General features: G+C 45.8%; 1 protein-coding gene across 1 annotated transcript in view; it reads left to right on the forward strand.

Annotated features, from left to right (window-relative positions):
- Positions 1 to 27,228, forward strand: part of IGFBPL1 (insulin like growth factor binding protein like 1) — a 51,312-nt gene that overhangs the window by 17,817 nt on the left and 6,267 nt on the right. Inside the window, exon 2 of the mRNA XM_040420344.1 lies at positions 15,897 to 16,006. Within this exon, the coding sequence (XP_040276278.1) occupies positions 15,897 to 16,006 (110 nt within the window). The remainder of the gene's footprint in view (positions 1 to 15,896; positions 16,007 to 27,228) is intronic.

A 27,228-nucleotide genomic window follows, 5' to 3' on the forward strand; every position in this document is an offset into this window, starting at 1 on the left:
GCTTCACCACTTTAATCACATGGAGGAAACAAGGGGTACGGTAACTCGCAATCTGGTGGTGCACAGCTTGTAGGTACAAAATAATGGCAGGAGGATTTTCATTTGGTGTCCTTGGATGTAGAGGGTCTCTACACACGCATCCCCCAAGACAGAGGCATTCTAGCAGTGATGGAAATTCTGGAAAACACAGACAAGAGTGAGGTCTTTAAGAGTTTCATCAAAAATGGTCTAGAACTAGTTTTGAAAAACAATGCCTTTATGTTCGGGAATGCATGGTTTAAACAAAATGTCGGCACCGAGTTGGGGACTCCAGTCGCGTGCACATTCGCTAATCTATACCTGTCATGGTTCGAGGATAGATACGTGTACTCGGTGTCCAACCCCTATGTTGAACACATACAGACATACTTGCATTTCATAGACGATGTGTTCATCGTATGGCGGGGAACTGAACACACTTTCCCTATAATTCGTCAATCACTTAAACAGAGTCAACGACATGAATATGCGCTTTACCTATAAATTTGGAGGTAATAAGCTGGAGTTTTTGGATGTGCTCGTCTCCGTAAGTGGTGGGGAGCTGGTGACCGAGGGCTTTCGCAAGCCCACGGCCACCAACTCTCTACTGCATTATTCTAGTTACCACCCGATGGCCATCAAGAGTGCTGTACCTTATGGCCAGTTCAGACACTTGGCGCGAATAAATAAATCAGAGGAGAGCTATAATAAACAAGCCATGGATTTAAAAAAACTATTGAGATCAAGGGGTTATCCCTTAAATTTATTAAACACAGCCATGGAAAAAGCAACTGTCGTAGGCCGAAAAACTCACCCCTGTCCTGCACCAAAAATAAAAACAAAACCAGATAGCAGCGAAACGCCCCGCCCTTTTGTATTTTCATTCAGGTATAGCCCGATGGCTGATATAATTAAAAAGGTCGTCAGAGACAACTGGAGCATTGTAGCCAGCGATGCCAACCTGAAGGATATGCGAGACCTACGCCCCTTGATTGCATTTTGGAGATGCCATACCCTACGTGACAAATTGGTCCGCAGCCACTTTAAAGAAACAAAAAATCGTACTTGGCTGGATGGTTGGTCACCGAGGGGTAATCGGAGGTGCGGCAGTTGTTCCTTTTGCAGGTACAACTCCCAGTGGTCTCACATATCCTTCGGCGGTATCAATCATAAAGTAAACACACTAATCACATGCAGAAGCAAGTATGTAGTGTACCTAATCTTGTGTAGATGCGGCCGATTCTACATCGGTAAGACGATCCGCTGCCTCTTTGAAAGCATCCGCGAACATATACATTCCATCTCCACCGGTAGGGGTGTCCCACGCCTCATAGAGCATATTCAGTCTGCACATAATGGAGATAGTTCAGTCCTCAGATTTGCAGGTTTAGAAGTTGTGCAGAACTCACCGAGAGGGGGCGATAGAGGACGGGAACTACTGAGAAAAGAAGGTAGATGGAGCCTACGCTCTAATGCCTCTGGGGTTAAACTAAAAACTCGATATGAGTGTCTTTTTGTAACTTCTCAATACTCTATGTACGGTGTTTCTGTTGTTTTTAATATTTCATTGATGTCTCATTTTGTAACATTAAGATGCACAACCCCTGTTGCTGACGTAGCCTACACTCGCAATATTATGCGACAGCCTACGTCAACATCATGCGCCCAAGTTTGCGCGCGTGACGCATAAAAGATTACGTCTTTTTGCGCCAAAGGGTTGATAGTATTGGCCAGATGAAGCGGTGATACGCGAAACGGCCGTCGTCATGTTACTGTGATTGTCTGTCATTTCCCTCTCTGCACCTAGTAAAAAAAATTCACATCGAATGGTGAGTGCCGCTCATTCATTTCTATTTCATATGGGGACATTATTATTGTGCGTCATTTAATAAATTACCGGTAGGTGCACCCACACAAACCAGACAGACTTAAAACTGACACAACAAACACCCCAAATGATACATTCCCCCCATAATACTTACTTTGGTTGTTTCCAATATTTGTATGCAATACAAGTAACTAAACTGGGAAAATGGTTAGCTGTAGCAAGGGGGTTCTCATCTGTCTGCCCTCTACTCACCATACTCAAGACTTGTAATGAAGATTTCCAGACCACTAGACATTACCTACACCCCTACTAGGTACGCTATAAATAGGTATGCTATAAATTTTTGTATATGTTAGACTAGTTTCACACTGTCGGCAGGAGTCCGGCAGGCTCTTCCAGCAGAGAACAACCTGTCGGAGCTCTCTGAAACCAGCATTGCCAGATAGTACTGGAAAGCCTGCCAGCCCCATTGAATATAATAAGGTCCGGCAGAGATCCGTAAATATGCCAGGATTTGGCTGGATAAACACTGCTGCACACAATGGTTTTTGTCCTGCCGGAGAGCCCAGTCGCATATAGTAAGAAACCTAATATCACTATTCACAAATAAGCATTGGATGAAAAACTTTCAGTTTACATGCCAGTACCCCTTCATCTTCTGTATGGGAGGAAAGGTTACAACCCATCTTTGCATGTTTTGATTACTTAATGAATGTTTTTACTATTATAAATATATTGTGCTCAATTAAGTAATCTAAAGTATTCATCTCAACCTAATTAAACCATTATGATCAATTACATGGACCCATTTAGTAGCTGATGTTGAAAGAGATGTGCTAGCACTACATGTTCTACACTGCCCACACAGAGTACTGCCCTGATCACAAAGAGTAATGACATGACAAATCAAAGGTTTTGATCTGTGGGGGTCCAAATGCTGAGGTCCCACTGTTTGCTAAAACTGAGCGTTAGAAACCCTCCGCTGAGCATGGTCTCTTCTCACTGCTGAAGTCAACCTCATAGATTTTCTATTGGGCCCATGTTTATTTCATCTTCAGCAACTGGCAGGGGTCTCAGTCTCAGTCCCAAGGAATAAAACTTTTGATATAAGTTCTCTATAATGTCTTATATGGTGCTTCTGAGTGAGTGCAAGACAGTTAGGAAGCGGAATCTGCTGTCTCTATTTGTAGTCTATAGGCAGATATGCTTGTAGCTAGTCTCCACCCACCAGCTCAGAGACCTCTGAAAAGTAGAGCTGTAGACTGCAGAGAAGAAAACTGCTAAAAAATGCCAGATATGAGTCATGCAATATTCAGATATAGTGCTATCATTCATGTATACACACAGCTTATTCTGAAAAATTATCTCAAAAGTGTAGGTATGCTTAAACTTCCTCTCACTTTGCACTCTTTGTCAGACCATCAGACAGGTCAGGCAGGAGCAGTGACTCAGGACAATATTTTGTATTTAAAGGGGTTGTTTGGGTTCAGCTCTTTCTGCTACTTCTTAACAAATTCCATAGCTTTCATGCTCCGATGGTCACCTTTGCCCTGCGCTGAATTGCACAGGGCAAAGGCTTTTTTAGGAGAACCGGTGGCATACTGGGCTCTCCATAGGGAAAGCTAGGTGGAGGTTTCCGCCTAGCAGTGAACCCGATGACATCACCGGCTCTAATGGTCCAGCTTTAGCGCTGCCCTATCCTGTAAAACGGAGACAGAATCCAGACAGGCACATAGACTTTCTATTGAGTTTGTCTTTCTTCCTCTCCTCTGCAGCAAAAGGAGTGAGATATGCGAGCACTTCTCTCCCCTCATTCTAACGATCACTGGGGACCTCAGCACTCAGACCCCCATCGACCAAAACCTTTGCTACGTCTCTATGACATATGAAAAGTTTTATGAAACCTCAGTGACCCACCATCCATGTGGTAATTGTATTTGTACTTGTAATGTGAGAAATTTAAACGCTAGATTAGAATCTGTGTGAATTCAGTTGATGACCTCTTATATTTATGGGTCTTGTTTTGTAACAGTAAAAGCCGGTAACCCAATATCAAGCTTTTTTTTCTTACTCCTAATGCTATATATTCTCGTTTAACTGGGAGACTATTGAGAAGACACTGAAAAGATTTCTGCTGCCATTCTCAGATGTTGTGTGGATCTTATTAAGGAGAGCTTAGCTTCTCGAGACTGGTGACAGAACAATGAATGAGGCTTGTCTTCCAAGAAAATGGCTGACCCCTGACTGTTTACTGGTAATTAAACCTCAGCACTACTGAGGATTAGATGAACAAGAAATTAGCTTTATGAAATGCTGGTTGAATTCTAATGATCTAAATGTGTAGAAAAGCCACAAGTAATTGGACATTAAATGTGGCAAAGGATTGAAACGTCCCCAATTTTAATTTTTAACAAGGTTCGTAGTAGAGTGCAGGACAAAGGGAGAAGAGTGCAGACACCAGTAATGGGCTCTACATTGTTATGTGGAAATCTGACAACGGCAAATGAATGTGCAACGTCTTCTTTCCCTGCATATAAATGTCTTGACTCTGACACTGTGTCATTTAATGACATGAATATTTCTATGCTTCAATGCATATTATAAAAACCTACTATCATATACTGGGCATTATTTATCATAGCAGCATGAGCCTAACTGTCACAGCTTAGCTCAGTAGGTTAATTCGGCAATACACCAATACAGATTTGACGCAAAACAGTAATAAATACAGTAGACAATGAAAACAGCATCTAAATTCCCCCAAATCCACTCTTAAAGGGTTTGCCCAGGATATTGATATTGATGGCCTATTGTCATGGATGAGATTTGCAGATAGCTGGAACTTATAAATAAACGAGCGACTGGCTTGATCCCAAACTAAGGAGCTATTAGGTGAGCCCTATAAAACCCTAAGAGCTCTCCCTGACTGCTATGCACATACAAGGGTCTCGATGGTAGACGATTGCATGCCCACGTACCTAAGCCTGTGTGACACCTGAAAACCCTATAATAGTGAGGGGACATGACCACCGGCTCCCTGCACTTAATACGGAGGGAGTCAGGGTCACCTAGAATCAAGCCAGCAAGCAAACACAATAAAGTAAAGGACTTATCTGAGCAAACAGCAGATGCAGCCTCCAGCAGTGAACACTTCATCCAGGAAGTAGTATAAACCGCAAAAGGAGGCAGTATGGGAGGGAATATAAAGGAAGACGATTATGTCTAAATAAGTGACACCTGGCAGAAGGAAAGGAGATGAGAAAGTGAAACCAAAACAAAGAACATCATACAAGAGGTAGAGAAGAACGTCTGCCAGACCTTTTCACAGAAGTGGCGGTGACACGTATCTACAGGATTGTCTAATTAGTAGAGATCTGACTCGGGATCCTCACTGATCAGCTGTTTGAAGAGACGTGGTGCTCTGGTAAGCACTGCGGCCTCTTCCTAGGCCAGTGACATCACGTTCATTAGTCACATGGCCTAGACACAGCTCATTCCCATTCAAGTGAATGGGGCTGAGCCGCTATACCAAGCACATCCACTATACAATATACAGCTCATTACTTGGTAAGATGTGAGGAGGCCGCATCACTCACCGGAGCACGGCAGCCTCATCAAATAGCTGATCGGCAAAAGTACCAGGAGTAGGACCCCCACCAATCAGATATTGAGACCTATCCTGAGGATAGGTCCATCTAACTCCAGTGGGATTCACATACAGACTGTCATAAGAGAGAGCTGTGTTAATAAATTCCCTCTTATGCTTTGCATTTTTAACCCCTTCTGAAGCTCTATAAGGTTCTAGGGTAGTAGCATACATGCTATCTTGGGAAAAGGAGAGGGTGTAGAATATTCATTTATCAAGGCCAGCGTCTGTTACACCAGCCTTGATAGGGCCTGCACTGCCACAGGAGGCATGTAATGTATGTCAAGGCGCAGGCCTCTTCGTAAATTACTTGCCTCCTCCGCCTCTGTGCGCTGGAATCAAAATCTTCTGTAGATTTCTGTCATTATTTCCGCCAGTTTCTGACATAAATAATGATGAATTAGCTGGGGCTGATGTCCCTGCCCTCAAAACACCCCCTTTCTGTAGAATTGTTAAGGGAGGTGTAAAATGCAGATTGTGAATAGAAAAGTCACAAATACATTGAATGGATGGATTTGCCACTTTCTTACGCCAAAAAGATGCTAAGGGGAATGATACATTTTCCTAATATTTTGTGCATTTACATCATTCCAAAGAAGGAAGCGGATGGTGGGGACAGATTCACAAAGTCTTGGCAAGAAGACGCAAAGGCTTTCCCTTAACACAAAAGACCTTTGTGAGCTTGTTTCTATGAAGACTCCTTGAAATGCACATGGTAGTGTCTGGTCAGGACAAGAATAAGAATAAATACAACAGTTTGCACTTTTTTGTATAGTTGACTATGTATAATAATACATGGTAATTAGTGTTGAGCGAACCCGAACTGCATAGTTCGGGTCCGTACCGAACTTTGCGAGTTCAGGTACCCGGACCTGAACTTTGCAGCAAAAGTTCGGGTTCAAGTTCGGTGTTCGGGCATTTAATAAAGCTTTTGGAAAGGCTGCAGGGCAGCCAATCAACAAGCCTTTAAGCTGTGGGCACTTAGAAGCCATCACAGCCATGCCTAGTAATGGCATGGGTGTGATTGGCCGGTGCATCATGTGACCCAGCCTCTATACAACTGGATCACGTGTAGCACCGCCCATCAGTGACAGGAAAATTAATATAGTTAATCCGTCTGTTAGTTTGGTGGGTGACATATACCCATTTTCTGTGTGAGGTACATCTGCACTGCATACATGACAGGGAAATTAATATAGTTAATCCATCTGTTAGTTCGGTGAGTGACATATACCCATTTTTTGTGTGAGGTACACCTGCACTACATCCGTAACAGGGAAATTAATATAGTTAATCTGTCTGTTAGTTCGGTGGGTGACATATACCCATTTTTTGTGTGAGGTACACCTGCACTACATCCGTAACAGGGAAATTAATATAGTTAATCCGTCTGTTAGATCGGTGGGTGACATATACCCATTTTTGGTGTCAGGTACACCTGCACTGCATCCGTGACAGGAAAATGAATATAGTTAATCCATCTGTTAGTTCGGTGGGTGACATATACCCATTTTTGGTGTGAGGTACACCTGCACTGCATACATGACAGGGAAATTAATATTGTTAATCCGTCTGGTACATCGGTGGGTGACATATACCGCCTCTTCTGCTGCAGTCTCGGCCTCTTCCTCCCCTCTGGAGTAACAGTGGCACCTGCCAGCCCGCAAACAGAAGATGTGTCAGCGACACCACCACCTCCACCACCGTCACCATCACCAAGCATCTCTACACTGTCCCATGGAAGCGTTCCTAAAGAGGAAGTACTCCCCTACCCACCAGCGATCCTTGGTCCTGAATGCCAGCATTTCAAAATTCCTGGCCTTTGAAATGCTGTCATTCCATCTGGTGGAGATGGAGACTTTTAAAAACCTTAACCTCACAGTACGTGGTTCCCAGCAGCCACTACTTTTCCAGGCGAGCCATCCCTGCCCTGCACAACCAAGTGGCGGACAAAATCAGGTGTGCACTGCGCAATGCCATCTGTGGCAAGGTCCACATAACCACTGATACGCGGACCAGTAAGCATGGGCAGGGACGCTATATCTCCTAACTGCACACTGGGTAAATGCAGTGGCGGCTGGGCCTGAGGCGGATAGCAGTTTGGTGCAAGTCCTTCCTCCACCGAGGATCGCAGGACGTTTCTCGTTGCCTTCTGTTGCCTCCTCCTCCTACTCCGCTTCCTCTACTGCCTCCTCATTCGGTCAGCGTAACACCTTCTCCACCAACTTCAGCACAGCCAGGGGGAAACGACAGCAGGCTGTTTTGAAACTCATCTGTTTGGGGGAAAAACCCCATACCTCGCAGGAGCTGTGGACGGGTATGGAACAACAGACCGATGAGTGGTTGGTGCCAGTGAGCCTCAAGCCCGGCCTGGTGGTGTGCGATAATGGGCGAAATCTCGTAGCAGCTCTGGGCCCGCACTTTCTGACGCGCATCCCTTGCCTGGCGCATGTGCTGAATTTGGTGGTGCAGAGGTTCCTGAAAAATTACCCCGATATGTCACAGCTGCTGCAGAAAGTGCGGGCTGTCTGTGAGTGCTTTAGGCTGGTAGACGCGCTGCTGATGGCATTGGGGGCTCAGTGGAAGCACAAGGCGAAGGTAGAGGAAAAGGAAGAAGTCGCCAACGCAGCTGGGGCACCACCAGCACTTCAGAAGGGAGAGTTAGCAGGGCTGAAATGTGGAAAAACATAGTGGAGCAGCATGTGTGCACACGCCTACACGTACTGACTGATGGGTCTGCCCCATTCAACTTCTGGGTTTCCAAATTGGGCATATGGCCTGAACTTGCCCTTTACTTTTGGGAGGTTCTGGACTGCCCTGCGGCCAGTGTATTATCTGAACGTGTGTTTAGCACGGCAGGGGGCGTCATCGCAGACAAGCGCAGCCGCCTGTCCACAGCCAATGTGGACAAGCTCACGTTCATTAAAATGAACCAGGCATGGATCCCTCAGGACTTGTCCATGACTTGTGCAGAATCTATCATCTATCTATCTATCTATCTATCTATCTATCTATCTATCTATCTATCTATCTATATCATATCTATCTATCTATCTATCTATCTATATCATATCTATCTATCTATCTATCTATCTATCTATCTATCTATCTATCTATTTTTCTATCTCATATCTATCTCATCTATCTATCTATCTATCTATCTATCTATCTATCTATCTCCTATCTATCTATCTCATATCTATCTATCTATCTATCTATCTATCTATCTATCTATCTATCTCTCTATCTATCTATCTCATATCTATCTATCTATCTATCTCATATCTATCTATCTATCTATCTATCTATCTATATCATATATATTTACCTCATATCTATCTATGTCTATCTATCATTGTTATAGCCACTTTAAAGAGACATCTCAGATGTTTTTAGATGGCTGTACGTTTCAAACAGTCGTATAGACAACAAAGGAGGCTAGCAGGCACTTGGCAGGTATTAATGCTGTGTCTCAGGGGGAATAATTTGGGGGGTTTGTGTGAGCTGCATAATCTTCCAACACAGTCAATTAGGCACTTCCACATGCAGATATACTTGTTTCAAAGGTAAATTTGCAGAAGGCATGTCTTTTACCAGATGGTCCTTTTTTCCTTCACATCTATTTTGGATAAATGATGTGACCTCTCGCAGCTGCCAAGGTGTCTGTGGGAGTCCTGGCTCCTATGTGGATTGCTCATTATTCCATGTGCATACAGTATACCAACAGAATATGCCATACTGAGCTATTGTCACTCCCTAGTATAATAGATGAGCACCAGGGGTGACCAGTAATGGTTTTCTCTGCTATTTGTATCGACTGTGTTTATTATCATGTCATAATAATTTCATGGAGGTCTTTTTTTTTATTTTGAGATCATATAGTGTTTTCATTATTACCTGTGTTTTTTTATTTTATTTACCTTGATTTTATTTTTTGTCATCCTGAACACTGTTGTTTATACGTGATATTTTTGAAAAATACATTTGGTTTCCAGGACCAGACATTGTTTAGCTCTTCTTCTCTGGGGCAAAAAATCAGCACTATAATGGCAAACCCATTTAGATTTTTGCAATGAAGCCCATTTCTTTTATGTACCTCACTGATTTTAAAGGCTTACTCTACCTCCATCCACTATCCATAGCTATAATATGTTACCACTTGCCACCTAACTCCATTTAAAACTTGAAAATTCAGATCCAACAACAGTTAGTATTCCTCCTCATTTACATGAATGCATATTGTAACATACAAGGGTCTAGGAAGCTGAGCTGTATATTGATGGAGTCTTTGTGCTGCTCTTGCTGCATTAGTTGTCATCATGTCTTCTTCTGAGTTTGAAGTAGTTCTATGGCAGAATAAATAAATAAATATATATATATATACCTCTTATATATATCAAAATTAGTTTCTGTCTGTCTGTTCTTTTTGCGCTACCAAACAACTTGACCTATCTTCACCAAATTTGGCACACAGGTACATCAGGTGTCCGGTAAGGTTTTAGACAGGGTCTAAGCTCTCTAGGACGTACCATTCCTGAGATATTCCCCCAAAAATGCAAATATGGCACATCACATGACCTACATTAGCCAATAGAAGCCGCAGGTCTTTTTCTTCATATCCCAACTGCCATACACACAGTCACATGTCCCTTATCAGCCAATAGAAGCTCGCAGGTCCTTAGTATCAACATACACATAGTTTTACTCCAGGTTTCAATAACAACCTAGCCATTTTTCTTTACTGCTGTAGGTCAGCTTTAGGCTAGGGTTACACAAAGACAATAAGTCGCACGACACATAGGGCACAACTACACTGCTACATGCATCCATCTTGGATGGATTTTTTGCAACTGTTGTGTTGCAGTCGCAGCATGTCTCATGTCGCAGTGCGACACCATAGCCTATCATTATAACAATTGTTGCGCGACATTGGTACAACAAAATGTCACGCGACATATGTCGTCATGTAGCCCTAGCCGTAAAGGGGGCAGGTCGCTGTGGAGGTCAATGTTAAGGGGGCAGGGGCCACTATTAAAAGGGCAGCTGCTGTGAAGGTCACTGTTAAAGTGGCGGCCACTGTGGAGGTCACTGTTAAAGGGGCGTTCACTGTGGATGTTACTGTTAAGGGGGCAGGCCGCTGTGGAGGTCACTGTTAAAGGGATGGGCACTGTGGAGGTCACTGTTAAGGGGGCAGGGGCCACTATTAAAGGGGCAGCTGCTGTGGAGGTCACTGTTAAGTCAGCAGGGTACTGTGAGGTCACTGTGAAGGGAGCGGGGTACTGTGGTGGTCACTGTTAAGGGAACGGGGTACTGTGGCAGTCACTGTTAAAGGGACGGACGCTTTGGAGGTCTCTGTTAAGGGGCAGGGAACAGATGAGTTCACAGATAAGGGGACGGTCCCCTATGGAGGTCAGTGTTAAAGGGCAGGGTGCTGTATTGGTCACTGTTAAGGGGGCGGGCCCCTGAGGAGGTCAATGTCAAGGTAGTGGGGTGCTGTGAAACTCACTGTTATATGAAGTTTATTTGCTCCAACCACATGCATAGAGATCTGTAGCCTCAATGTAAATGCATTTACTTTCTCTGCCAGGTGATCAGCACTACTTCCACTATGGTCACTTAACCTTCTGTAGAATCCAGTATCTCTTTCCCTTAAGGGCTGGCACATAAGGTGTCACTTTGCTGCCATTTTAATCTACAGGCAGGGGCGTAGCTATAGGCTCATGGGCCCTGGGGCAAGAGTTCAGTTTCGGCCCCCCCTTACCTCAATACCATTTCCTAACACCACCAGACCCCTGCACGCCCACCATGCCCAATGGCAGAACTAAAATCTCACAGAGAAAATACATTTTAATGCAATAAGTGCATGTACAGCTGCTCTCCATTCATTTTCTATGGGGCCGGTGAAAATAGCCGAGTACTGGCTCGTCTATTTCCGTCGAGCCCGTAGAAGTGAATGGGAGCGGTGGCCGGTCATTCGCGGTACGCTCCCATTCACTTCTATGGGGAGCCGGCTTGGTAATGGCCGGACTGGAGTCCTCCAGCCACCACCTTGCGAGGCTCCGTTCTCGATATAGGTGCGGGTCCCAGTGGTGAGACCCGCACCTATAAGACAATGGGGGCATAGCCTAGCAATATGCCCCCATTGTCTATGATGAGACAACCCCTTTAAAGTGATAATTGACTTAAGGTTAGGCTGCTACGTTCACATGGCTATGGCGCTGCCGTGCCTGTGGCACCACAGCTATGTGAATGTACAGTAGTTGACACTTTAAAGGGAATCTGTCACCTTTCCTAACTCAAAATCGGATTTTAAAGCAGTCATGCCGCACAGCTTACTTTGAATCGGCTGTGCTCTTCTATCTTGTAATCCGTCCAGTAGTTTAGGAGAAAAACGACTTTTAAGATTATTCAAATTAGCCCTGAAGGTGCCCAGAGGGGCGTTATGTTCCCCTTTGTGTGACCAGTAACGCCCCTCTTACAGTGCCCAAAACGCCTTCCTTCAGAATGCCTAACCGCCCACAGCCTCTCATCCCTCTCCTCCCCCTCCCTCACGTCCGAGTGTAGTCTCGCACAGACGCAGTACCCACTGAGGGCTGCACCAGTGCGATCTGCAGGAGACTGAGGGCAGGAGCTTCATCCTCGTCACTGGGAATGCGCCGAGCCCAGTGATGTCCGATGCTCGCTCTTCCCTCAGTCTCCTGCAGATCGCACTGGTGCAGCCCTCAGTGGGTACTGCGTCTGCGCGAGACTTCGCTCGGCCGTCAGGGAGGGGGAGGAGAGGGATGAGACGCTGTGGGTGGTTAGGCATTCGGAAGGAAGGCGTTTTGGGCACTGTAAGAGGGGCGTTACTGGGCACACAAAGGGGAACATAACGCCCCTCTGGGCACCTTCAGGGCTAATTTGAATAATCTTAAATGTCGTTTTTCTCCTAAACTACTGGGCGGATTACAAGATAGAAGAGCACAGCCGATTCAAAGTAAGCTTTAAAATCCGATTTTGAGTTAGGAGAGGTGACAGAATGCCTTTAGGTCAAGTCTAAAACGGGGATACATCAGGAGGCAAGGTAGTGGCAGTGTACCCCCCAAACTGAGGTGACATGCTGTACAGCCACATTACAGCAGTGTCACTCACCCAGTGCAAGTAGAACCCAGCCCCATCCCAAGCCATCACAATCTGGGGAAACCAGTACAAACTGGCTGGTTTACACACAGACTACTAGCAACTAGGTCCTGGGCCCCTGGCCCTACCAGCCTGTAGCAGGAGTGGCCGACCCTTCCACATCAGTCAAGCCTCTGCTCATGCTGGCTGCTGTGCTGGTATCTCCCAGTCAGTCCCCATTCCATCCCACCCAGCACCATTGTTCTGTAGAGCTCTGCTGGTCACGCCGCCTCACCTCACTCACTCCCTGCAGCAGGCATGCACAGCTTCACATCGATGTCCGGCTCACAACTCTACCGAGCGGAGCCACGCCCTCTCCTGAATGTGCCTGCACATACACACGCTCTGCCTCTGCCCCCACCACTATGTGAACTTAGCCGGAATCGTATGTAAATCACTAGCGCTGCCTGCAGACAGTTCTGAAGCAGCGCTTTCATTGTTTACTGGGTCTGGGACTCTGTCTCTCCTGGGGGGCCCCGTGGGCCCCCCTGACTTAGGGGCCCGGTCGCAATTGCGACCGCTGCGACCCCTATAGCTACGCCACTGCTATAGGGTAAAAGGTTTTCCTGCTCCTTACTTCTACTTCACTCAATGTCTGCATAAAACTGACTTCACTTCTTGCAGAGGAAGGAGTGGTGCCAACCTAACCTACCAACAATTGGTGTCCCCATACATAGGCTGTAAGACATACAGTGCAAAGAGTACAGTACCCAAAAACCCTGCAGCTGGACGCTGCACCAGTGCAAGTCAAATGAAATTACTAAGTTGCTATTACTATTTGAGTATGAATAAATTTGACACATATCAATAGTTCTTAGGTTGTGCACTATACTCTGAGGTTTTGTAAGATTGTATCCAACCCCTTTTAAGCTCTTTAACTCAAAGACAGCATTAGTAATGTCAATGGAACAATGACATATATGGCTATGGGTAAAGCACCCGATGACACGTGTTTCGGCCAGTCTTAAAGGGGCAGGCTTCTGTGAAGGTCAAAGTTAAGGGCATGGGCTGCTGTGGAGGTCCCATTTTAAGGAGGCGGGGCACTGTGGGAGGGTCAGTGTTAAGGGGTGAGGGGCTGTGGAGTTCACTGTTAAGAGGGCGGGGTACTGTAGAGGTCACTGTTATGGGGGATACTGTGGATATCTTTTAACGACACACACAAACATTAAATGAAATAGATGAACTATACCCGTGCGAAGCCGGTTCCTCCTGAATCGAGGGACTATCGCGGGCACCCTACATCCTATACAGCTTTCAAGGGAGTGCTGCCACAGTTTTCTTATGGATATATATATATATATGTTATATATATATAAAATTTATAATATACCGTATTTTTTGCCCATAAGACACATTTCCCCCCCAAAAAAGTGGGGGGGAAATGCCCCTGCGTCTTATGAGGTGAATACTAATCAGCGCTTCCATTATGGAAGCGCTGATTAGTACCGGAGGATCGGGAAACGGTGAAAGCTCTGTACTCATCACCGCTTCCTGGTCCTCGGCTGTTGGCTGTGCAGGGCTGCACACATGTGACCTCATGCTGTGCGCAGCCTTCACAGCCGACAGCCGAGGACCAGAAAGAAGACATAGAGAGCGCTGGCGGTGAGGAGCGGAAGCGTCCAGGAGCAGGAGAGATAAGTAGTTTATTTATTTTATTTGCGCTGATGGATGGAGGCTGACATATAAGGCTGGGGAGCTGATATATGAGGCTGAGGGGCTGATATATGAGGCTGAGGGGCTGATATATGAGGCTGCGGGGTTGATATATGGCATTGGGAGGCTGATATAAGAGGCTGGGGGGATGATATATTGCATTGGGGGGCTAATATATGCCGCTGGAGGGCTGATATATGGCATTGGGGGGCTGATATGAAGTCTGATTGAGGGTCTTATTAACATTGGGGGTCTGATTCGTGGTCTGACCTGAGGCGTAATGGAATTTTTTTATTTATTATTGTCTTATGGGCCGGTACGTCTTATAGGGTGAAAAATATGGTGTATATATATAGGAGTAACGGCGTGCATCTACAGGAGCTAAGACGCCATCTCCTTCTACTCCATAAACCCCCAGCAAGGAGTGCTGCGGACTTCCTTTGCTATATATATATATATATATATATATATATAAGCTGCTTACAGTATGTCCTAAATTCAGTGTTCACACATGGCTTTTCCCAGTTTTCTGCCCACGATGGCATATACCAGTGATGGCGAACCTTTTAGAGACCGAGTGCCCAAACTGCAACCCAAAACCTAATTATTTATCACAAAGTGCCAACACAGCAATTTACCCTGAATATTACAGTCCAGTATAGTAGATCTTGCATGTACTTTATTATTTAGCTATAATAGCCTGCCCACATTCAGTGAACTGCCAGTGCTGTTCATAGTGCGTCCTGTGCTGAATGAATTGCAGGAAAAGTCTAAGGCATATTGGTACACCATAGACTTTTTCCAGGGTGCGGGTGCCCACAGAGAGGGCTCTGAGTGCCGCCTCTGGCACCCGTGCCATAGGTTCGCCATCACTGGCATATACAGTACTACAAATGAGCTTCAGGAAATGTTTCTAATTAATACCAGCTATTCTACTTAGCAAAACACAATATTCACTTCCCACGCAAATGATTTTGTATTAATAGGTAAAGATGGGTTATTTTGTTTTTTGCACTCTCCATACACTGCTGTAGAGTTGTATACAGTTCAAAATATAGAGGAATTTCAGATCCTAAAAAACATATTACTTCCACTGCTTGAAAAACATGAATGCCAACTGGCAGCTGGCAACAAGTGTTGCACAGTGATCTCCCTTTTTATCACTCCTCTGCCGTTGTTGCCAACAGAGGCGTCCGCGTTTTAATCGGCACCACAGGGCCCCCAATTACAGCTCTCATCAAAAATACTGAAACAATAGGGCAAATTCATATGACCAGAACCCAACAGACCCCATTATAATCAATGGGATCGGTTGAAATGCCAAATGTCCACCATGTGACAAATCTTGTACTTCTGTTTTTTCGTTGTTCTGCTCCTACAGTGGAGATGAAGAATGAAAATACAGTTGCTGATGTTAATGTGGCCTAAGAGTATTATTAAATGAGCCTTTTTCGTGTGTTTCCTAAAATCTTTGGAATTCCAGTCTCCTGGTGTCATATAAATATACTGTATCCTTACCTTCTAATGTGTAGCTGTGTAAATAAGATTAGAGTTCAGTATGGGTGCAATCATTTTCTTTCTTTTTCCCTTTAGCTCCTGTGATTACTGTGGCACCTAAAAAGATTCACAATGTGACTGGAGCCCAGGTTTATTTATCTTGTGAGGTAAAGGCAATTCCAACTCCAAGCATCTCCTGGAGAAAGGTAAAAAACTAGATTTTGAACCACAGTGCTTGGTGATGAAATGTGACCACTTTTTATAATTTAAAGATGTAATCAATCTGTGTAAAATATTTCATTTTTGAAAATGTAAATTTCTTAATTCACATTAATCCCAAATTACAGCCTGTATCATTGTCCAGAGCTGCATTAATAGTTCTGCAGGCTTCAGAGCTGAAATCTCCCAGTATTTCTTACCTTTTATGGTGATTTGCAAGCTGGGAAGTGCAGGATTTATATCAGTTACTGTATAGTAGAGATGAGCAAATCGAAGTTGACGAAGTGGAATTCGATCTAAATTTCAGGAAAAATTCAATTCGCACCGAATCCGAATTTCCTCACGCTTCATGGTAACAAATCAAATTTTTTCCTAAAATGGCTGCTGCACATGTTAGGACATGGAACAAAGAACTCTGGGAATGAGGGATCACCCATAATGCCATGAATACAGCCAATCAGCAGCCAGCCAGCCCTGTGATGTCACAGCCCTATAAATAGCCTCAGCCATCTTGGATTCTGCCGTTTTCCACTGTGTTTAGTGCAGGGAGAGATGTCAGCAGGCACTAGGGACAGTGCTAGGAAAGACTTGAAAACTTTTATTTTGCTGAATAGAAGTTCAGGGAAAGAGCATTAGAAGTGTAGGGAAAGGATAGGGAGGAATTATTCCACAGTACTGAAGCAGAACAGGGTCCAATAGGGGAGTGTACAGCCTGGGTAATAGGAACAATCCTGTTACACCTTGCTGCACTGACTGGGGCAAATTTCCATTATACTGCTGCTTTCAGGTTTGCAATAGATGATACCTCTTTAATTCCAGTAAACCTTTCTTGTTATTGGGGTGCAAGTGCTTTGTGATACAGCCATTAACAGGGTGTTTTAATAGGAAATATTTCTACATCTTATTTGACATTGTGCAGTGCAGTTATATGTTCTAAATCCTTTTTTAGTGTGTATCAGTGGCAAAAAAAGTATTATTTGCCGTTGTGTGGTGAAGTGACAAAATTACAGCCTTTTTTGGGGTGTATTAATTTCCTTTTTATTTATTTGATCTAACAGTATGTCAGACAGAGAAGTGACAGGCCCTACACAGGGGAGTGGCAGAGGCTTAAATGTTTATGGAGCAGGCACAGGTCGCAGCATAGTAAGGGGGCGTTGCAGCAGGGGTCACTTCGAGAGGCCTGAGCTCCCGGTGTCATCTAGCGGTCGTGTCTTGACCAGCAACCCAGCGGTTCTTGGATGGTTGACTCGGTCATCCACTTCATCCCAAGTAACATCACACATGCCCAGCCAAGAGTCGGTGGGTTTGTCAGACACAACCCTTAGTTGGCATGGCCCGGGAGCAGGCCCTGTGCCCTCACCTGTACTCAACCTGCCTGATGTCCAGCCAAGATGTGGAGGAGACTTCTGCTGCTTCCGCTGGTAGGCGGGCAAGTAGTGATGAGGAGAGTGGCGTGGGAGCTGGTGTTGCGAGCGGTCAGGCTCCTGGCTCAGAGACTGTTGAGGAGGACATCAGTGACATGCTGTGGACTTTTCAAGCTGTTCTCCCACCCTCCCCACCCCATGACTGGGCTACTATTTTGCCTTTTTGGCCTGGTTGACATCATCATTTATTTGACTCTTCTTCTGATCTGTCAGAAGGAAGGAAAAGTGAGACGTACAACGGATCCTGTATGTGTAGCAGCTGTAAGGCATGTATGGTCCCATCAGAATTGGCTTATGATTTAGTAGCCAAAATCAGTAGTGGGTACAAAACACAGAAGACATGCAAATATTCCATTTACGTGTCATCTGTATTTTGGATCCACTCCTGTTTTTTTGGGCTTTAGCAATACTGATGGATTACTGACCAAATGCTGACCGAGTGAAGGCGGATGGTCAACAGACAGGATCAGTTTTTTGGTGGTTATTGTTCTGACAGATCAGAGGAGGGTAAAATAATCAGTGACGTCAACACAAACTTACTGCTGACATCCTCTCTACTCTGTCGGGGATGGGGGGGTTCTACTTGTATAAGTGTTTAATAGAACAGGTTCTGTAGACATCTATGTGGAATCAGCTGACGACGGTGTAAAAGGAGTGCGGTCTTTCATGCTACAGTAGAATCTTGGGCCTCTGCACCTGGCGCTAACATTGACCTGTAATGCTGAGTTCACAGTTGTTATTTGGTCAGTTTTGGACCGGTAACTGCCCAAATAAGTGAAGTGTGCAGTGATTTAAAGAGCGATGCCTGTCATGTGCGTGTCATACTGACTTATTATTATTTCACTACCACAGCAGACTCCCTATGCGTGTCCCAGAGATTGGATTACCAATGAACATCTGATGACCAAATGAAAGGCCATACATATCAAAGTCCCTGAGAACCCCTTTCAACACATATTACCCACCTGAAAATGTCACTTTTGAACTTATGTCTGCAATATAGTTGGGGCACAACTCACGTGACTTAAAGAGGTTGTCCAATCTCAACCTTTCATGGCAGAGATGTGATAAACTCACAGTAAGCGCCGGTCTGGAAAGTTATTGAAACAGGTCACCGGCAGGGGAGGGCTGGCAGCCTTAGTCCTGGGGGGCAAATCCAGTCAAGTGGCCCATTTTAGCCCCGCCCATTATTATAAGCCCCTCCTACATATAATAGGACACTCCCAACAAACACTGTACAGCTGACATTCTATTGTTGAGGCCTGTCTCTACACATCATACGGAGAGGGGGGGCCTGTCCTGGCTGCACTGCCTGCTTCACATTATACAATAGACAGCAGGCTACAGCCAGGAAGCTCCTCTGCTCTCCTCCCTCTCCAGATCCTGCTCAAGGCCTGTGGTTCCCCCCACCATCTGCCACCCGCCCGTGGCCTGCTGTCCCCCTTTGCCATCATCACCTAGCTCTGAATCCTCCTTCGGCAAATGGCAGGGGGAGGAGCCGGAGCATCTCCTCTCCTACATAGCGCCCCATACCTCTTACATCCAGTGATGTCACCTTTGTTGTAGATGTTCTCTTTCCTCATCTTCTCCATTCAGACCAGACCGCCATGATGATTTTTCTGCCATCTCCCGTCTCTGCAGAGATTGACAAACAGACATTAGATTCACACATTTCCATCATCTTCACATCTTCTGAACACCCTTTCCTGCCACCCCCAATACTATATTGCAGAAAAAGTTCCCCTGGAAATACTACTACCACACAGATAGTGCCCCCTTCAACAATTATTGCCACACAGTGCTCTAAAAAATAACTGCGCCCAGACACTAATAGTATAAAGATAATGTCCCCCAAAAATAATTGTGCTAAGCTGATACTATGCCAGGGTGCCCCCCAAAGTAACAGTGCTCCCCAAAATCCCACCAATAGAAATAATTCTCTGCCAAAGCACACTTAGTAGTAATAATGCCCCTATAGTGCCCATACTAGTAATCATGTTCCTCATAGCCCCCCAGTAGTAGTAAAGCTCCCCATAATACCCCCTAGTAGTAATAATTCTCCCTATAATATGACAGTACATGAAATACCCCCGCTTAGTGCCCGCAGTTAAGCTAATGTCCCCATAATGTATGCCAGTATACAATACCCCTATATAGTGCCCCAGTAAATGCCCACATAGTGCTCCTCTCCCCTTTCCCCATAGTGGCCCCCATAATATGCCAGTAAAAAAAATGCCCCTTCTTAGTGCCCCCAGCAGATGCCCCCATAGTGCTCCTCTCCCCCACATGTGCCAGTAAAAAATGCCCCTTCTTTGTGCCACCATATGCCCCAATAGTGCTCCACTCCCCCATAGTGCCCCCAAATAATGCCCCATAGTGGTGCTCTCCCCTATAGTGCCTCCCATAATGTGCTAGTAAAAAATGCCCCCTCAGTGCCACCAAATGCCATAGTGCCCCCCATAATGTGCCAATAAAAAAGGCCCCTTTAGAGCCCCCACTTCCCCATAGTGCCCCCAAATAATGCCCTATAGTGACACCGGATGCCCCATAGTGCCATTCTTCCCTATAGTGCCCCCCATAATGTGCCAATAATTACAAAAAGCCCCTTTAGAGCCCCCAGATACCCCCATAGTGCTCCTCTCCCCCATGGTGCCCCCCATAATGTGCCAGTAAGAAATGCCCCCATAGTGCCCCCCCATAGTGCCAGCTCCTCCCATAGTGTCAGCCCCCCCATAGTGTCAGCTTCCCCAATAGTGCAGCTCCCCCCATAGTGCCAGCTCCCCCCATAGTGCCAGCTCCCCCCCATAGTGCCAGCTTCCCCCATAGTGCCAGCTCCCCCATAGTGCCAGCCCCCCCATAGTGCCAGCTCCCCCCATAGTGCCAGCTCCCCCCCATAGTGCCAGCTCCCCCATAGTGCCAGCCCCCCATAGTGCCAACTCCCCCCATAGTGCCAGCACCCCCATAGTGCCAGCTCCCCCATAGTGCCAGTTCTCTCCCCATAGTGACAGCTCCCCCATAGTGCCAGTTCTCACCCCCATAGTGCCAGCTCCTCCATAGTGCCAGCACCCCCTATTGTGGCAGCCCACCCCCCCATAGTGCCAGCTCCCCCCCATAGCCATAGTCACAGCTCCCGCCCATAGTGCCAGCCCCCCCCCATAGTGCCAGCCCCCCCAATAGTGCCAGCCCCCCCAATAGTGCCAGCTCCCCCATAGTGCCAGTTCTCCCATAGTGCCAGCTCCCCCCCCATAGTGCCAGCCCCCCCATAGTGCCAGCCCCCCTATTGTGGCAGCCCCCCCCATAGCCATAGTGACAGCTCCCCCCCATAGTGACAGCTCCCCCCACAAAGAAAGAAAAAAAAAACACTAATACTTACCTCCATCAGCAGCGATGCGATGCAGGCCTCTTCCGGCCTGTGTCCCTGCTGTGTGCCGCCCGGGTCAGGCGGCGCGAGGATAATGACGTCATCGCGCTGCCTGAGCCGGCCTCTGATAGGCTGCAGGCATTAGTGCCTGCGGCCTATCAGAAGAACAGGGGAGGGACACGCCTCTCCCTCCCCTGCCCCACAGCACAGGCATCTGTATCGCTGTCCTGAGGACGGCGATACAGATGAATATGGAGATGAGCGCTTCCACAGTGGAAGCGCTCATCTCCTACTGCCCGCCGCCACCACCGCCGCCGCAATTACATCCAGGGCCGCGCCGCCTGTGGTGATCGGCGGTGCGGCCCTGAGGAATAAAAAAATAAAAATAATAAAAATATTTGTTAAAGACGGCCCAGCGGATGTTTTTTTAGGGCGGCCTGGGGGGGAATTGCCTCCTTGCCCCCCGGCCCAGCCCGCCCCTGGTCACCGGCTTTCACTCTGGTCTATCTGTAACAACCATAGCAGTAAGGCTACTTTCACACTGGCAGCACGGACATCCGGCAGGCTGTTCCGTCGGGTGAACAACCTGTTGGGTCCGTCCTGCCGCTAGTGAACGTGTGCCCCCGGACGGCCGATCTGTCCCCATTGACTATAATGGGGGCTGGGGGCGGAGTTCCGGTGGAGGCACGGCAGTGCACGGCGAGAGGCTGCCGGAATAAATCTACGACATGTCCGACATTTATTCCGGCAGCCTCTCTCCGTATCTCTGCCGGAACTCCGCCCCGCCCCCATTATAGTCAATGGGGGCACACAGTCACTAGCGGCAAGACGGATTCAGCAGGCTGTTCACCCAATGGAACAGCCTGCCGGAGGTCCGTGCCGCTAGTGTGAAAGTAGCCTAAAAGGGAGCTGCTCAAACAGTGTAGCTGGAGAAACTTCGGAATCCATTTCAAACGGCCGTATATCCAGTTTTATAACAGGCAACACTGCAAAGACCAAGATTGCAGCTGTAGCTCAATTTTAGCCTAAAAGAGCCTAATTAGCCCACTCCAGCCACACAGCCCAAAAACCGTTGGGACAAAACAGTATTGTCCTTTCTTTCCTGTCTGAACAGTGTTTGGGAAAACTAGTGGGTGGATGGGCAGGGGTTAAACTTTGAAATTTCCATTAATACGCACAGTATCAATATCCTATGCCTCTAGAACATTTTATAGTATACCTACATATTTTTGCCATTAAATTAAATCTGTCAGCAGTTTTGACCATGCTAAACTGCTGACAGCACTACGTAGGGATTAGCTATAACAGTACAAACATACCTTTTGTAAAGTATTTATTATCAGTACTGAGTACTTTTTTCTGTCAGATTCTGCTCCTTAACCACTTCAGCCCCCAGTGCTTAAACACCCTGAAAGACCAGGCCACTTTTTACACTTCTGACCTACACTACTTTCACCGTTTATTGCTCGGTCATGCAACTTACCACCCAAATGAATTTTACCTCCTTTTCTTCTCACTAATAGAGCTTTCATTTGGTGGTATTTCATTGCTGCTGACATTTTAACTTTTTTTGTTATTAATCGAAATTTAACGATTTTTTTGCAAAAAAATGACATTTTTCACTTTCAGTTGTAAAATTTTGCAAAAAAAACGAGATCCATATAGAAATTTTGCTCTAAATTTATAGTTCTACATGTCTTTGATAAAAAAAAAATGTTTGGGTAAAAAAAAAATGGTTTGGGTAAAAGTTATAGCGTTTACAAACTATGGTACAAAAATGTGAATTTCCGCTTTTTGAAGCAGCTCTGACTTTCTGAGCACCTGTCATGTTTCCTGAGGTTCTACAATGGCCAGACAGTACAAACACCCCACAAATGACCCCATTTCGGAAAGTACACACCCTAAGGTATTCGCTGATGGGCATAGTGAGTTCATAGAACTTTTTATTTTTTGTCACAAGTTAGCGGAAAATGATGATTTTTTTTTTTTTTCTTACAAAGTCTCATATTCCACTAACTTGTGACAAAAAATAAAAACTTCTATGAACTCACTATGCCCATCACGAAATACCTTGGGGTCTCTTCTTTCCAAAATGGGGTCACTTGTGGGGTAGTTATACTGCCCTGGCATTCTAGGGGCCCAAATGTGTGGTAAGGAGTTTGAAATCAAATTCTGTAAAAAATGACCTGTGAAATCCAAAAGGTGCTCTTTGGAATATGGGCCCCTTTGCCCACCTAGGCTGCAAAAAAGTGTCACACATCTGGTATCTCCGTACTCAGGAGAAGGTGGGGAATGTGTTTTGGGGTGTCTTTTTACATATACCCATGCTGGGTGAGATAAATATCTTGGTCAAATGCCAACTTTGTATAAAAAAATGGGAAAAGTTGTCTTTTGCCAAGATATTTCTCTCACCCAGCATGGGTATATGTAAAATGACACCCCAAAACACATTCCCCACCTTCTCTTGAGTACGGAGATTCCAGATGTGTGACACTTTTTTGCAGCCTAGGTGGGCAAAGGGGCCCATATTCCAAAGAGCACCTTTCGGATTTCACAGGTCATTTTTTACAGAATTTGATTTCAAACTCCTTACCACACATTTGGGCCCCTAGAATGCCAGGGCAGTATAACTACCCCACAAGTGACCCCATTTTGGAAAGAAGACACCCCAAGGTATTCGCTGATGGGCATAGTGAGTTCATGGAAGTTTTTATTTTTTGTCACAAGTTAGTGGAATATGAGACTTTGTATGAAAAAAAAAAAAAAAAAAAAATCATCATTTTCCACTAACTTGTGACAAAAAATAAAAAATTCTAGAAACTCGCCATGCCCCTCACGGAATACCTTGGGGTGTCTTCTTTCCAAAATGGGGTCACTTGTGGGGTAGTTATACTGCCCTGGCATTTTCCAGGGGCCCTAATGTGTGGTAAGTAGGTAAATGACCTGTGAAATCCTAAAGGTGCTCTTTGGAATATGGGCCCCTTTGCCCACCTAGGCTGCAAAAAAGTGTCACACATGTGGTATCGCCGTATTCAGGAGAAGTTGGGGAATGTGTTTTGGGGTGTCATTTTACATATACCCTTGCTGGGTGAGAGAAATATCTTGGCAAAAGACAACTTTTCCCATTTTTTTATACAAAGTTGGCATTTGACCAAGATATTTCTCTCACCCAGCATGGGTATATGTAAAATGACACCCCAAAACACATTCCCCAACTTCTCCTGAGTACGGCGATACCAGATGTGTGACACTTTTTTGCAGCCTAGATGCGCAAAGGTGCCCAAATTCCTTTTAGGAGGGCATTTTTAGACATTTGGATACCAGACTTCTTCTCACGCTTTGGGGCCCCTAGAATGCCAGGGCAGTATAAATACCCCACATGTGACCCCATTTTGGAAATAAGACACCCCAAGGTATTCCATGAGGGGCATGGCGAGTTCATCGAAATTTTTTTTTTTTTGGCACAAGTTAGCGGAAATTGATATTTTTAATTTTTTTCTCACAAAGTCTCCCGTTCCGCTAACTTGGGACAAAAATTTCAATCTTTCATGGACTCAATATGCCCCTCACGGAATACCTGGGGGTGTCTTCTTTCCGAAATGGGGTCACATGTGGGGTATTTATACTGCCCTGGCATTCTAGGGGCCCTAAAGCGTGAGAAGAAGTCTGGAATATAAATGTCTAAAAAATTTTACGCATTTGGATTCCGTGAGGGGTATGGTGAGTTCATGTGAGATTTTATTTTTTGACACAAGTTAGTGGAATATGAGACTTTGTAAGAAAAAAAAATAATAATTCCGCTAACTTGGGCCAAAAAAATGTCTGAATGGAGCCTTACAGAGGGGTGATCAATGACAGGGGGGTGATCAATGACAGGGGTGGTGATCAATGACAGGGGGGGTGATCAATGACAGGGGGGTGATCAGGGAGTCTATATGGGGTGATCACCACAGTTATTGATCATGCCCCTGTAAGGCTTCATTCAGACGTCCGGATGCGTTTTGCGGATCGGATCCATCTATCAGTGCATCCGTAAAAATCATGCGGACATCTGAATGGAGCTTTACAGGGGGGTGATCAGGGAGTCTATATGGGGTGATCACCACAGTCATTGATCATGCCCCTGTAAGGCTTCATTCAGACGTCCGGATGCGTTTTGCGGATCGGATCCATCTATCAGTGCATCCGTAAAAATCATGCGGACATCTGAATGGAGCTTTACAGGGGGGTAATCAATGACAGGGGGGTGATCACCACAGTCATTGATCATGCCCCTGTAAGGCTTCATTCAGACGTCCGGATGCGTTTTGCGGATCGGATCCATCTATCAGTGCATCCGTAAAAATCATGCGGACATCTGAATGGAGCTTTACAGGGGGGTGATCAGGGAGTCTATATGGGGTGATCACCACAGTCATTGATCATGCCCCTGTAAGGCTTCATTCAGACGTCCGGATGCGTTTTGCGGATCGGATCCATCTATCAGTGCATCCGTAAAAATCATGCGGACATCTGAATGGAGCTTTACAGGGGGGTAATCAATGACAGGGGGGTGATCAGGGAGTCTATATGGGGTGATCACCACAGTCAATGATCATGCCCCTGTAAGGCTTCATTCAGACGTCCGGATGCGTTTTGCGGATCGGATCCATCTATCAGTGCATCCGTAAAAATCATGCGGACATCTGAATGGAGCTTTACAGGGGGGTAATCAATGACAGGGGGGTGATCAGGGAGTCTATATGGGGTGATCACCACAGTCAATGATCATGCCCCTGTAAGGCTTCATTCAGACGTCCGGATGCGTTTTGCGGATCCGATCCATCTATCAGTGGATCCGTAAAAATCATGCGGACGTCTGAATGGAGCTTCACAGGGGGTTGATCAATGACAGGGGGGTAATCAATGACAGGGGGGTGATCAGGGAGTCTATATGGGGTGATTAGGGGCTAATAAGGGGTTAATAAGTGACGGGGGGGGGGTGTAGTGTAGTGTAGTGGTGCTTGGTGCTACTTTACTGAGCTACCTGTGTCCTCTGGTGGTCGATCCAAACAAAGGGGACCACCAGAGGACCAGGTAGCAGGTATATTAGACGCTGTTATCAAAACAGCGTCTAATATACCTGTTAGGCCTCTTTCACACGGGCGTTGCGGAAAAATGTCCGGGTGCATTGCGGGAACACCCGCGATTTTTCCGCGCGAGTGCAAAACCTTGTAATGCGTTTTGCACTCGCGTGAGAAAAATCGCGCGTGTTTGGTACCCAAACCCGAACTTCTTCACAGAAGTTCGGGCTTGGGATCGGTGTTCTGTAAATAGTATTATTTTCCCTTATAACATGGTTATAAGGGAAAATAATAGCATTCTGAATACAGAATGCTAAGTAAAACAGGGCTGGAGGGGGTTAAAAAAAATAAAAAATCATTTAGCTCACCTTTATCCACTTGCTCGCGATGCCGGGCATCTCCGTCTGACTCTTTTACTGTCTAGGACCTGTGGAGAGCATTAACTATAGTTTAAGGACCTGGGATGACGTCACTCTGGTCATCACATGGTACGTCACATGATCTTTTACCATGGTGAATAAAGGTGAGTTAAATGACTTTTTTTTTTTTTTTAACCCCTCCAGCCCTGTTTTACTTAGCATTCTGTATTCAGAATGCTATTATTTTCCCTTATAACCATGTTATAAGGGAAAATAATAAGGTTCGGGTCTCCATCCCGATCGTTTCCTAGCAACCGTGCGTGAAAATCGCACCGCATCCGCACTTGCTTGCGGATGCTTGCGATTTTCACGCAACCCCATTCATTTCTATGGGGCCTGCGTTACGTGAAAAACGCACGAAGAGGAGCATGCTGCGATTTTCACGCAACGCAAAAGTGATGCGTGAAAATCACCGCTCGTGTGCACAGCCCCATAGAAATGAATGGGTCAGTATTCAGTGCGGGTGCAATGCGTTCACCTCCCGCATCGCATCCGCGCGGAATACTCGCTCGTGTGAAAGGGGCCTAAGGGGTTAAAAAAAAAACACATCTCCAGCCTGCCAGCGAACGATCGCCGCTGGCAGGCTGGAGATCAACTCTCTTACCTTCCGTTCCTGTGAGCGCGCGCGCCTGTGTGCGCGCGTTCACAGGAAATCTCGGCCATCGCGAGATGACGCATATATGCGTGACTCTGCGCAGGGCTGCCACCTCTGGAACGCGATCCTGCGTTAGGCGGTCCGGAGGTGGTTAAAAGGGTTCTCCAGAAATTAAGAAAATAAAATTACTGAAAATACTTAAATATTACTTTATTATACACATATTTCAAAATACCTTTCATTATTTATAATGGCTTGTTTTGTCTAGGGAGCAATCATCAGGGGAAATAAAATGGCTGCTGTCCTATTAGTGCACACAGAACCTGTCCTAATCACAGAGCATGACG

Source organism: Bufo bufo, chromosome 2 (assembly GCF_905171765.1).
Source record: "Bufo bufo chromosome 2, aBufBuf1.1, whole genome shotgun sequence".
Lineage (NCBI taxonomy): Eukaryota > Metazoa > Chordata > Amphibia > Anura > Bufonidae > Bufo > Bufo bufo.